This window comes from Equus asinus, chromosome 2 (genome assembly GCF_041296235.1).
Source record: "Equus asinus isolate D_3611 breed Donkey chromosome 2, EquAss-T2T_v2, whole genome shotgun sequence".
NCBI classification, from domain to species: Eukaryota; Metazoa; Chordata; class Mammalia; order Perissodactyla; family Equidae; genus Equus; species Equus asinus.
Genome location: NC_091791.1, coordinates 87,701,957 through 87,715,690, shown reverse-complemented (window position 1 = coordinate 87,715,690; position 13,734 = coordinate 87,701,957). Strand labels below are relative to the sequence as shown.

Genomic DNA, 13,734 nt, shown 5'->3' with positions numbered 1-13,734 from the left:
CTCCTCTATTTTTTTGTATGTGGGACACATCCACAGCACGGTCGGGGAGTGGAGTAGGTCTCTGCCCAGGATCCGAACCTGAGAAGCCAGGCAGCCAAAGCGGAGCGCAGAGAACTTTAACCACTCAGCCATGGCATCAGGTGCCCCAAAAAAGCATGTGATTTGTAAAGAGACATCTTGCACAAGTTTAGGGCATGGCTGAAAGCTGAATCATGAAGGAGATTAAACATAACCATCTCAAAGAAAGAAGTGTGCATCCTGCGCCCAACAACCAAGTGACGATCACAAGACAGAAAGAGGTATTCCACGGTCTAACTTCCTACATGATCGAGAAGGCCTCCTAAAGACCTTGTTAAAGGGAACCCGGCGAGTGATGAGACTGAAAACGTGCCTCAGTGCTTACACTCATCTTGGAGACTCGCCCAGGCCTCGGAGGCTACGGGCAGGCATCTATCATGCAGCCCCCGGCTGTCTGCGCCGTCTGTAACAGCGGCCACTTCCCACATGAAACACAGTTTCAAACAGCAACTTAATCCTAAAGGTGTTGGCCTATATTTCCTCTTTTGACATTAGAACAACATCTACATAAAATATTTAGATGCACATTTGGTCAGCTCAAAAGCATTATACCCTTAGGTACAATATAAGACACTCAGAAAATAATCTCAACAGTTTTTTATTTCTCATAGAAGTAAAAAACCTCCCCAACAGTGATTTTAATATACAACTCTTCTTACTTAATTAACCCAACTTAAGAAATTAGAAGTTTGGTCCCTTAAAATTACTAAGAACAAAAAAATAACTCAATGTAGATGACTTTTAAATGTGCTTTCAGTCTGCTGAGACAGGTCCATATAGATTCATCAATTTATAAACATACCCAACGCGCACTTTAGTCAATTTATTATCATCTAATTTTAATGAACAGCATGTGGCTAAAATTTCATTTGACAGTATCTATATTTTGCAATAAATTGTTTCAAGTACCTTAAGGGCCCACAGGTAACTACTGTGCAATTCCTAAAATATTAATTTGTACACAATGGCTTGATGACAGATAGAAAGGAAAGAACATATGGCACATACTTAAAAAGCTTTTTGAACAGAAAACCCGGCATTTTAAAACCTTCGTCAAATTCGGCATCACTTTCCTCAGAATCGTCTTCAAGCTTCAGACACTTCTCTTTGTTCTGCAGTCTCAGTTTATTCCATCTCCTACCACAAAAATAAAATCATATTTCCATTATTTTGGTTACAAGACAGATTAAAATAGTTTTAGATAATGCACAGGAAAAACAGGCAAATGAGAATGGTCTTTTAGCTTTTTGCTGCCATCATTACCCAAAATGCCAATATTCAAAAGAGAAAAACAATTAATTCTCTTTTCCTTCCCTCTCAATTTAATTTTATTTGAATTATTATAGCTACTCTAGAAATATTTCTGTAAGGTCCCATTTCATTATCAAAACTACTTGCTCCTCTTCTGGCATACCCTAAGGGAAAATTTCTCTGCTAGTTCCTAAGATATATGAACTTAATTCTAGAAAAGATTTAGTGAAAATTTCAATATAACTACATATTCCAAAACGGCAATATAACAAAAAATAGATTTTATTTATAATTACTATTTCTGTGCTAAACATAGGAGAGTTGTAGCATAAAACAGCACAGTATCTTGAACATAAAGCAAGTTTCGGGTCAAAATTACTATATTTCAGATTCACATATTGATTACTCAATTGGAAGGGCATCAACAACATAAAAGTATTGATAATTATACCAGTGAGAAAAAAATGTGTTGACTAAATAAAATCTAAGTTATAAATTTAGTAACATGATGCTTTTTAGATGTAAAATAAGATGAACATTTATATTTTGGAAGGGTGCTACCAAGTATGTACAACAGAAGAAATGTCTGAAAATCAGAAAGCCTCAGCTGTACACCGAGACCGCTGGGAAGGGCAGCCATTGGTCAGACTCATTGTGTACCCATACAACTATAATGGACACTGGTGTCAAGAGTTAAAAAAAAGAAAAATAGAAAAGTCAACAGCCTCACATTCTATTAACTTTCAAAATAAAAGGCTGACCATTTTCAGTATGCATGCAACTGACAGTGAATGTCACAAAAGGGTGGAAACGAAATAAAGCAACAATACAGATAAATGTCTTCCAAGTAAAAAGCTCACAGGAAGGGAATGAGAACACAAGAGACGTAAGAAGGCATTTATCTGCCCCGACTACGCAAGAGTAAAAGAGCGTGTGACGAAGGGGAAAACGTGAGGATGAAACTGCACACACCGCCGGTTAGAGGAATGGCATGTTTTCCAGCATCAACTACAGCAGAGACGCCAAAGAAGGAGTGACAGGCACCCCATCCAGGTAGCTGCCTGAGGACCTTAAAGCACATCTTCTGATAAATTCTTACCTTGTTGAAAATTCCACCCCTTCAAAGTAACAAAAAGAAGGGCTAGCTGAGGCTTAATTTGTGATCAATAAGGAAGAACTAGCTGGTGACTGAAACCGCTTCTCAGGGTACTAAGAGAACCTATCACTAAGCACTGTCGGTAATTTCTAGAGAAGAAAAGCAAATGGAAAAGGTGGTATATGGCCAAGTCTAAGAAAATAGCTATCATATAACCTTAAGGTTTAAGATGTGATAGTTTTATGTAAAAAATTTAATGACGTTTTTGCGCTTAACTTCCAAAGGCAATCTCTTCCTTTTATTTGTATTTTTCTTACTTAAAAATCATCTCTATGCAAATTGATTAAATAAAGTACCTCCAGGTGGCTATGCTACTCTTTGCCATTCTTCTGAGTTTCACATTATCCACAAATTTAGTTAAGTGCAATGGTATACAGCAGTGGTCCTCAACCGGGGCAATCTGGCCAGGCCCGTCCAGACCCGTCCACCTCGTCTGCCCCCCAGCCCCGGGTAATCTGACAACGTCTGGAGACATATTTGGCTGTTACAACTGCTGGGGGAAGGGGAGACATGCTACCACCACCTAGGAGGTGGAGGCCAGGGATGCTGCTAAGCATCCTACAACGTGTAAGACAGACCGCCACAACAGAATGCTATCTGGCCTCAACAGCAATAGTGTTAAGGCTGAGAAACCCTAGTATACAGGTATCCCTTATTACTGGAACTTAGAAACCAAAATGAGGCACATACATTTTCTAGCTGTATATATCTAAAGTCTTGCTACTATCTGAAATTTAGCAAGCAAGCAATTCCAGATCATATACCTCAGCATCCGAACTCTTACTATCAGAGCTCAGAACCAAATATCTGCATAACAAAAGATACTGGTATTCAGCAAATTTGTGGATAAAACAAAATTTGTGGAAAAAATCACAAAAACTGTCACAGCCAGTTAAAAATACTCCATTCTGCAACTACTCAAAGATAATTTTACAGGAAGAAAAGGAAAAACACCAGAAGATACTGACTGAAGTTTAGCACAAGGTCATTAAATGTTTTACTTACAGGAGTATCACACATTAAACTTCATTGATAGATGACAGCTATTTCCTTAGACTTAGCCTGTAAATCTTTGTGGCTGTTAAAATTCCCACCACATCACTCTGCATCAGTAGGGTTTCAGCTTCTTCCTTCCCCTTCCCTCCCTCCTAAACTATACGGCATCATGTCACCACAGAACACACAGCACCTAGGAAACCACACAAGCCACTACAGCAATGATTGCATTTCAGTGCCTTCCGCTTCGTAAAGAATGAAAAGTCAGTTTGGCTAAAGGATGACTAAAGGTGGTGGGGAAAAATCATTATTGCCTGCAAGTATCTGTATCATTGTGAAGACAAATTGCCCCAGTAGAATCATATGCACATATTAAAGGCGGAAAATACCATGGTATAAAACCACACGCACACGTGGCTCAGGCAAAGAGATTCCTCTGTTACATAAAGCAGTAATTCCTCATGTGGCTTGTAGCCAGAACAGGCCTGACCACCTCACCAGCGTCCACTGAGCAGGGCAGCACCGAGCGCTGGTCGACAGGACCAGGAGGTAGAGGACAGCCAGAGTCACCGGGATTCTGAGAAAAGGAGAGGCCTTTCCCATCCTAGAGGCCCTCAGGGGTCTCAAAGTGGCTCTCTTTAGTGTGTGTAACCCGCCGTCCTGCAGCCTGGCAGGCGGAGCCACCTGTCCGACCAGCAGACGTAAAGGGGGATTCTGCACTATGAATAAAACTGGGTGTAACGTGTGCAGCGAACATAGGACAAAACACCAAAGTGTGGACTTGAACGGTCTAGAATCAAATCCCAGCTGCCATTTACGAGCTCTTTAAGCCTCAGCAAGTAACTTAACGTCCTTAGCATCTAAGTGTCCTCATCTGTGAGAGGGGGAGACCACAGCATCCACTTCACTAGATTTGGGGAGGATTAAACGAGGTGTCACATGTAAGCGCTTATTAGCACAATCCTAGAATCTAGTAAGTGCTTAATGCATTAATATACTGCTACATATAATCGTATCTATTATTGAAATCCTCACACACCCTGAGGCAGGTACGATACTATGTTCATTACAGAAGAGGAAAAGTAACATTTAGTACAAGGCAATCCGGTGTGATAATGCAACGTGCCACAGTGTTTGACAGAACTGCCCGAACGCAGATATCTGAACAAAAACTACGACAATGTATCAAACGGATGCTCAGTAAATTATCATGAATAACGTGATCACATGAATAAAGACACCTAGCCATCAGGAGGTACCTGCTGGAATATCTCAATTTAAAAATTCTGTAACAGATCGGCAAACAGTAAACTGTCATGAAATATGGCCATCTTTTAAATAACAAAAAAGATAGAGAATGACTTAAAATTGGTTGGGGGCAGGTAAAAATGAACATCGGGGCCCAAATGATCTGAAATCCTAAGAGTTAGACATGGCTCCAAAATGTCTAAATTCTGTTATTTCAATGAAAAAGCTAGATAACTGATTTTAAAAGTGGAAGGAGGCAGGAAATAGTCCAATATTTACAATTATGGAAAAGAAAGAACTTTCTCGTATTTTTATCCTCTCATTTTGAAAACTCCACACATGTAATAGTCACAGCTGCAGCCACATAAAAGCAAGCGGGCCTGGTGCTCGCTGGCAGTGTTGCTGGCTCCTCACATGGCGGCCACAGTCGGCCCACTGTCAGCTCCACTGGCAGCCACTTGGAAGAGAACCTCATAACAAATATCAACTTCAACTCCAACCAGAGGCAGGCAGAGAACAGCTCCCTGGCTCCGCTCCATTCATGCAGGAATGAGAACCTGGCCCGGGCCGTGGAGCCCGGGGCTGCTGCTGCAATAATGATCCGTCAGAAGCAACACAGACCCAGGGCCAGATTGCCGGCAACACTGCACAGCACAACCAGTTGAACTGCACCAGGAATACCACTTCCTCCAGTTGTAACCTACTGGGGCACCTGGTCCATGGAACCCTAACAATACACCTGAGAGCTAGTTGCCGCCATTTAAGGTTAATCTATTTCCAGCATGTCAAGGATGTTCAAAATACATACGCAGAAAAACACAGCAAGCTGCCATGGCACCACACCTTGTGGCCTCATCTCTGTGCATCTGCATCCCTCTACTGTCCCAACCTTCCTCCTCCAGCACACACCCCCACACACCTGGGAGACCCTCCAGACCTCCACCAAGAAGGGCCTCCAGAGGAGGAAGCCTTCCCTGACCAGCCACAATTAGGCATCCTGGCCCCCCCATGGCACCCTGGGCACGCCTGGTGTCTCTACTAGCATGCTCGTCCAGTGTTAGCATCTTTCGAAATCTAGATCTGTCTCTCCCTTGGACTGGGAGCCCCTTGAGGTGAGAGGATGTCTCAGCCATTTTTAATCCCTAGAGACGGGTATCACGTCCACCTCATCACTGATTCTCCATGCTGACGAATGAGGTTCAGAATCGGGCTGGGACAAGGAAGACACCAGGGACAGAAAGCACGGCTTGAAAATGGTCAGAGTGTGTCATTCAGAAATGGGTTCAGGAAACCTCCTGTTCTCTCTCACTACAGGCTCCTCCTGTTGCATCTCCTACTCCAACTACACATATGCCGTCAAGGTGTGACACCGAGTGACCTCCACCGGATCAACATGGTTGAGGTCCACTACAAAGAATGAGCCGTGGCAAAGGGCAACTGCAAAGTCAGAGAAATTCTTAACTTAGAATTTTGCAAGGAGGAAAAAAAGGAGAGGAGGGGGAGCTCATTATATTAAATAACAAAAATTGTAAGTTATTTGTCATTCTGGAGTTCTGTTTTTTGGGTCTCCCAGTGGAATCACTTTGCAACGAGCCTGGTTTCTGCACACCAGCCAACAGGAAGAATCAGGAGGCGTGAGTTTGGGCCCACGCCTCCCTAGGACCAGACGGGAAAGGCTGGGCAAGAGAGTCAACTTTATACGAAAGAATTTGTCTTCCAACAGAGCAGAAAAGAAGTTTAACTGGCCTTAAACTCTCTTTACCAGACTAGAAAGGAAATAACGTTTTGATGTTCCCACCTTCATCTTTCTCTTTAGTCCATAGATATGAGAGTCACACAGCTGCAAGCAAATAAAATGAAGCGTGTTATCACTGGGGTGGTTTCTAACTCCTACAGTCCCTGAGACTCCAGTAGCAGCCAGGAGAGGAGGACCCAGTAAAAAACACAGATTTAAGAAACCCACTGAGAAATGAAAACCAGAAGTAGGCAGACAGCTGCTTTACAGGTCTATAACCGGTAAGCGGAGGTCCGAACTTTAGAAACATCATCTAATATCACTGCATCTGTCTCCTCAAGCACAACATGGGTCAAATAATAGGTTCTTACAGGACTAAAGGAGATAATATACGTACTATACCCTTTGGAAACTATTTTTCTATACTACATACAAGTCATGTGCTATCTTATCATTGGCAGGAGATTACACAAAAAGTAAAACTGAGAAATTTTAGTTGACTATAGGTTAAATGGGAATAAAAAATAACAGATGTCAAAACACCTACTGCCATCTTGGGCAGGCAGGAGTTAAGTGCACCGCCCCAGTCTAGAAGGCCATGGTGCTACTCCACCAGTCCTGTGAGCCACGCTCAAGATTATCAGAGCCCATTCTGAGCACGATATCCTACGCATCTAGGACAGCAAGGAGTGTGGAAATCAAGCCTTACAAGGTGCAACAGAAGGACCTAGAACACTGACCTTACAACAGAGAGAACTCGGAGGAACCAAAGTGTAATCCTGACCTACCCACACTCAGAACCAAGGAGCAGGCTGTGAAGCATGAAGAATGCCCTCGGGCAGATGTCTGCTGCCCCCTTGTATGTTCAAAGGGGAAATAACTTTTTATTTCTCTTCAAACAACTACTGCTAATGTACTTATATTTGTATAGATTTTTTTAAATAATTTTTTTAACTTAATTTTTTTTCCTCTTTTTCTCCCCAAATCCCCCAGTACATAGTTGTATATTTCAGTTGTGGGTCCTTCTGGCTGTGCTATGTGGGATGCTGCCTCAGCATAGCCTGACAAGTGGTGCCACGTTCACACCCAGGATTCGAACCAGTGAAACTCTGGGCCACTGAAGCAGAGCATGCAAACTTAACCACTTGGCCACGGGGCCAGTTCCTCGTATAGATATTTTACCACTAAGTTGACTTCAATCATATTAGTACAAAATGTATGAAAGGTAAGAATAGCCCAACATTAACCAAACTAAGTTTATAACAGCTGATGATTTGGCCATGGATACTAATACCAACTGTTAAACTGCTTCTTACTTCAGAAAGAGGTCACCTTTTTATACATATCAATATTTATAAGCTCTTCTTCATAATTCCTACGGACTCTCTTACCGGCTAGATGAAATTTGTGTAGTAAATGTTTCACATAGTGGGCATGCAAATAACAAGAACAGCTACTACTAACTGAGTGCCAGACACAGGCCAAGTATCTTAGATGTATCATCTTCTGTAATCCTCTTATCACCCTTGTACTGCTGTGATCCCCACTTCACAGATGAGGAGATGCACAAGATCTCGTGGCTACTGGGACACTGCCATTCCAATTCCATGGCCTGTGATTTCCAGCCCCTACGTGAGATATCATCTCCTTAAGTAAAATCAGCTAGCTCTGGATGAGTTGTGGTTTGAAATTATACATCCATTCATCCATACTATGTATATATATACATATACATACATGACTATATACATAGTATGTATATATATATTTTTAAAGCTTTGTACAAAGCATAGTCAAGTACCTTTTTCTTTCTTTTTTCTTTTTTTTTTGTGGGGAAGCATTCACCCTGAGCTAACATCTATTGCCAATCTTCCTCTTTCGTTTTTTTTTCCTCCCCAAAGCCCCACTGTATGGTTGCATATCCTAGTTGTAAGTTGTTCTAGTTCTTCTATGTGAGCCGCCATAGCACGGCTACTGACAGATGGGTGGTGTGGTTCCACGACCAGGAAGCAAATCTGGGCCACCGAAGTGGTGAGAGCACCAAATTCTAACTGCTAGACAACCAGGGCTGGCTGTATTACTTCTTTTAATTTAGAGTCAGAAAACAAATACTAAATAACAACGACTAACAGTTCTGACGCTCACTGTGTGCTGGGCACTGTTTTACAACAGAGTAGCCTACATGTATCAGTTCACTTAGGCCTTACGACCCCTACGAGGCAGACACTACTATTTCTCTCTTTTTCACAGTCAAAGAGAGAGAGGGAGGGACAGCGGCCTGCCCAAGACACCAATGTGGAGACTCAGCGCAGCCAGCAGGGCTCCAGAGTCTACTCCTGTTACACAATCCTGCCTCTCAAAAAATATTTTTCAAACTCCCTAAAACCACACCCTTTCTCACAGTACCAGCCAAAAGGGCAATAATCACCCCTTTAATTGCTATAAAATGAAAACAACTGTATATGAGCAAACTAAATTCTAAAACTTCACTTCTAATTTGTCTCAAAAAAGGTCAGTGCTGAAGTTGAAGGAGGGGAAGACGACCTGCCTTCCTGTCTGATTACGTGGCTCCTTCCCCGCCTCGATACTGTGCGGGGTGACTCAGAACACACTCCTCACTGACCCTGCCAAATTTCCCAAGCAACAGTCAAATCAGCTTAGCAGTTCTTCTGACTACAGACAACCCGGGCTGAACAAACACATAAGATACACGGAACAGCAGACAAACCAACGTACTGACTGCCTAGACCAATCCACAAAAAAGGCAAAATCCACCTATTAACAGGAATCATCAAACACGAGCAGCCTGAGACCAGATATTAATACAATGAACATGGCCTCTCCAAAACGTCAAGGAAGTCACATACTGAGCTGCTTGAAATTCAAAACTGACCGTACTGCTCTGTCTGCATTTTTATGTTGCAAGGGCCACGAAGCCTGCAGCGGTTCAGGCCTGCACTGACTGTGAGGGAGAAGTCACACATCATACAGTTAGACCATTCTCAACATCCGGAGAAATTTCCATCTCAGGATCATTCTCCATTTATTGCAATATCCATGAAAGAAATCCTACAACAGAAGCACAACTGAGTACGATTTGATTTTTAAAAGTATATTCAAGGCACCAAGCTGGGTATTTAATATAGTTTGCAATTCTGTAGTGCAATAGGTTTTCTATTTCAGACAGCTAAGAATCCCTCACAGATTAGGCTAATTTGCTAAATTGAGATACTCAGTGTTTTACTTTTCTTATCTGCCTTTTTATGGTCTATCTGGGTGGACTTAATTGGCACATCTGAGCAGATGAAATACCCTCAGTTAGGAGTCCAGATCTCATGGAGTAAATTAAGACTGATGCAGACAATTATGCAGTGGAGCTGAGAACGAGAGGTGTTTGTGGCGCACGAAGCGGAATTAGTCTTCATTTGCGTCTTTAGCTTTGTCATTTAAAAGAAGCCAAGATGCTCTCTAAGAAAACTCCTTAAGGGAGTAACTTTTTCTTTTCTCTTTAAAATACAGATTCCTAGGAACAAAAGAAAAAGAACACAGGTTTGTTTCTTGAGAAAGAAATTAACTCCCAGAAACTGATGACAGGAACAATCTTCAAATCATCATATTTAGGTTTCTGGATAAAATCTAGACTAAACTTTTATACTAAATTCAGATTTTTAGAGATCAAATGATTTGGGATTTTCAAGAAAATGTACAAGCAAACCAAGCTCCACAGTGTAACCAGGTGGCTCAGTGTGACCTGAAGGAGCTGAACCCTCCTTCAGAGCAACAAAGACCCAACTGAAGGACACACCGGGCACAATCCCCGTGCAGAGCGAGCCAGCTCCAGGAAACAGGAAGGGAAAGGGGCTCCAAGAAGACGACAAAATGGAGACAGCAGCTGGGAGCGTGGTTCCAGGGGGCACAGTCTTGAGCAGTATTTCAGGTGAGGAACGGGACCCGCACAAAGTGTGGAGTTGGTCCCCATCAGGTAACCAGAGGAAGCGGCTGCTGAGGCAATGCTCTTCTGAGTCCATCGCTCCAGACCAAGCCAACGGGTCAACCTCACCTGACCCGAACACCTTCAGGCCCCCGCCCCTTCTCCAGGCTTCTCTGCTTACTGCTATCTCGGGAAAGTTACCTCAGCTTTCTGGGCTCAGGTTCCTCTCTCCTAGGGGGTTGTGAGGATCAAACCAAGGGACCCACATAAGGGGAAGCACTGACAAGTGGTAAGCATTCAGTAATGCCAGCTTTCATTGCTGTTCTCAGGCAACCCCCTCCCACCCCCCCACCGATGGCTACCCTTGCTCAGGCCACCAGGGCCTCCGAATTTCCAAAACCAGGAGACTTTTTTCAACATTTATCCTACTTGGCTGGACCCTCTCGGCATCTAAAAATGATGACAGCCTTCCTCTTCTAGAACTATGCATGTATACAGGCAAATCCTCCAAACCAGGATCCAACCCACCCCTGGCCCGAGGGGCCCCAGTGCTCAAGGGGGAGGACAAAGAACATACTGTTTTACCAGATGACTAAGCCTTGTGGATTATTAAAGATATTCTGTAAGATGTACACAATGAATAGAGTCATTAGCCCTTTTAAATTCAAAATTATTCACATAAAATAAAGCAAAAAATGGGGCAGAAGAAAAGAAAAACGTTTAAGGTCAAAAACATATTAAAAACTTGGGGCTGGCCCCGTGGCCGAGTGGTTGAGTTTGCACGCTCCGCTGCAGGCGGCCCAGTGTTTCGTTGGTTCGAATCCTGGGCGCGGACATGGCACTGCTCATCAAACCACGCTGAAGCAGCGTCCCACGTGCCACAACTGGAAGGACCCACAATGAAGAATATACAACTATGTACCGGGGGGCTTTGGGGAGAAAAAGGAAAAAAATAAAATCTTTAAAAAAAAAAAAACATACTAAAAATCAGTTACATCAACAAGCACCATGACTACAGACTCAGATTACACTAGATCACGAGGCAAATCTTCTACCCCAATTCACACCATCCTTGTCAGGTCTTCCAGACTCCCTAGCAATCTCCCCAAATCCTCAACCAACTCCCAGATGCCTGCCTTCGGTTTTTGGTTTGGTTTCCAGTCCAGGGAGGTGGAGACACCATGCGCTGATTCTTGGCACCACCTTGTGACCACATCTAGATACTGCACATTCCACCCAATTCCACAGATGGATGGAAACTGGCATTTCCACAACCCTGTCCTGGCTTCAACCCCCAGCTCTCTCTCTTAACAGTGAGACCATGAGCAAGTCGATCAACTTGAAAGGGCCACTATAAAGCGCTGTACAGCCTATCATAATTATAACAATTGGAAGATATGTATGCATAGGATCAAAGACTGGAATGAAATGTAGTGCAAGTGCAAGGGCACGGCCCAGCACCTCCCACCCTGCCCTGCGGCCTCAGCTGCTCCAGGCCGAGCCCTGAGGATGCTTCCCAGGCAATTCTGAGGCACATGCCCTGATAAGAACCAAATGATCTGTTACCTACAGCATTTAGCTGAGCGAACCGACCCCAAAGTTCCTCTCTAGGCCCTCTCCTACATAAACACAATCGTGCAGGGTACGTAGATTTTAGAGATATACAAACCGAATGTGCCAAAAGCTACAGGCTCAGAAAAGACTACATAAAATCAACTTATACACATCAAGTAGTTCCCAAAGTTGACAGCGCATCAGAATCACCTGGAAAAGTTTTAAAATCACTGTCCAGTAGCCCCATGCTAGACATGCTGATTCAGCACCTCCAATAGCTGGGCTCCCAGGGGAAGAATCCGCCCCAGGGCTGGGAACCTTGACTTTAGGCTATGCTTGTTGCCAAGGAAACAGAGGCTGTTAGGTTAGCAACTTCAACAATAATGGCTGCCAAATGGAAATAGAAACAAGAGCTTTAAGGTATGGGTGTAAGTCCAATTATAAAAGCTAACTCTAGGCAGGTCAGGAGGAGACAAGACTTCTTCGGAAGGGCAGTCTCTCACTTGGGATGCCACCTGACCTATACCCAAGCCTCACCCAAGCAGCACTGACCACTGCTGGCAGAAGAGGCAAGAGTTGGTGACATTTTTTTGTCTGTGTTATATCTCAAGGTTGGCAAACGGCTGGCATGCATGCTGCTGCTTCCCCTCCATGGTCCCCAAGCCCAGGTAGACATCACTAATGGACTGTGGCACTCTTTCCCAGGGAACCCAAACAGGGCCCCAGCCTCCCCCTGCACAGACTGCCACTGTCCAAGATGGGAGCTGGCTGGCGAGGCAGGGGCTACATGCCCTCCCCGTCCTAACGTGGACAGCTCAGCAACTGGGCCTCTCTGCATACCACGGACACCACACCAGTCTCCAAGGAAATCCAAGAGACCCCTGAGGAAACATGCGCCTCCAAAGCAAAGCAACTTTTCCTTTTCAATGACGCACCTGCAGTTGTGGGACAACGTGGCAAGTTTTTAGCTGCATCCTAAAGTCCATATCAACATATCTGAACTCGCCAACAGACAGGGCCCCGTGCTCTGATGGACCTCCTCCACAGTCTACCCTGAATGCCTCACTCTGCATTCATTAGTCCCCTCACACTGGTTAGGTCCTACTTGTGCCCATGACCCCCGCTAAAAGACTGCAAATTCTTTGCCAGAAACCCTAGAAGCCAGTCCTAGAATGCAGACATGCATTCATGCAGTGAGGGCAAAGAAGATGCAATGGGAGCTGACCTCCCATCTCGAGTGGAAAATGAATCAACAAGATCGAGGAACAAGGACGGCTGATCTTTGATCTGCGGAGGGGAAAGGAGCACATATGAAACGTTTGGTCTTCCTGGCCATTCTGGGCTGTCCTCGCTGTACAGACTGGACAAGATAAGTGACATGTAAGTCAGGGACACACATCACTCAAACACCGAATGTGTGTGACTTCTATTAAGTCTTTATTTCGCTCCTGGAGCTCCCACACCCTAGGCTTTCTAAAGCAGCAATATATTTTAAGAAAGAGCTAAACCTCACAACTGAAAGCCATATACTAATGGAAACTTTAGTACCACAAAATGAAAATGAAAAAATAATGGGTGTTTTATAAGATCTGATTACCACTGACATGAATAACAAACGACAGAGTATTCATTTCTAAGAAGTGGCTCATCCATCCTGGTACATTGTCAGAAGTGTGAGCATCAGGGACCACCACTGAGGAGACAGCCTCCAAATGAAACGGAGTACAGACAAGGAAGCAGGGCAAGAAGGTGGGGAAGGCAAAATACATGAGCAGGTTAAAACCT

The 13,734-nt window shown here is 43.8% G+C and overlaps 1 protein-coding gene across 2 annotated transcripts in view; it reads right to left on the bottom strand.

The window, feature by feature from the left end:
- The window catches only part of ERCC6 (ERCC excision repair 6, chromatin remodeling factor), a 70,554-nt gene that overhangs the window by 39,894 nt on the left and 16,926 nt on the right, over window positions 1-13,734 (bottom strand). For both annotated transcript variants that reach the window (XM_044759343.2, XM_070493116.1), the window contains exon 6: window positions 1,087-1,215. In XM_044759343.2, the coding sequence (XP_044615278.2) occupies window positions 1,087-1,215 (129 nt within the window). The remainder of the gene's footprint in view (window positions 1-1,086; window positions 1,216-13,734) is intronic.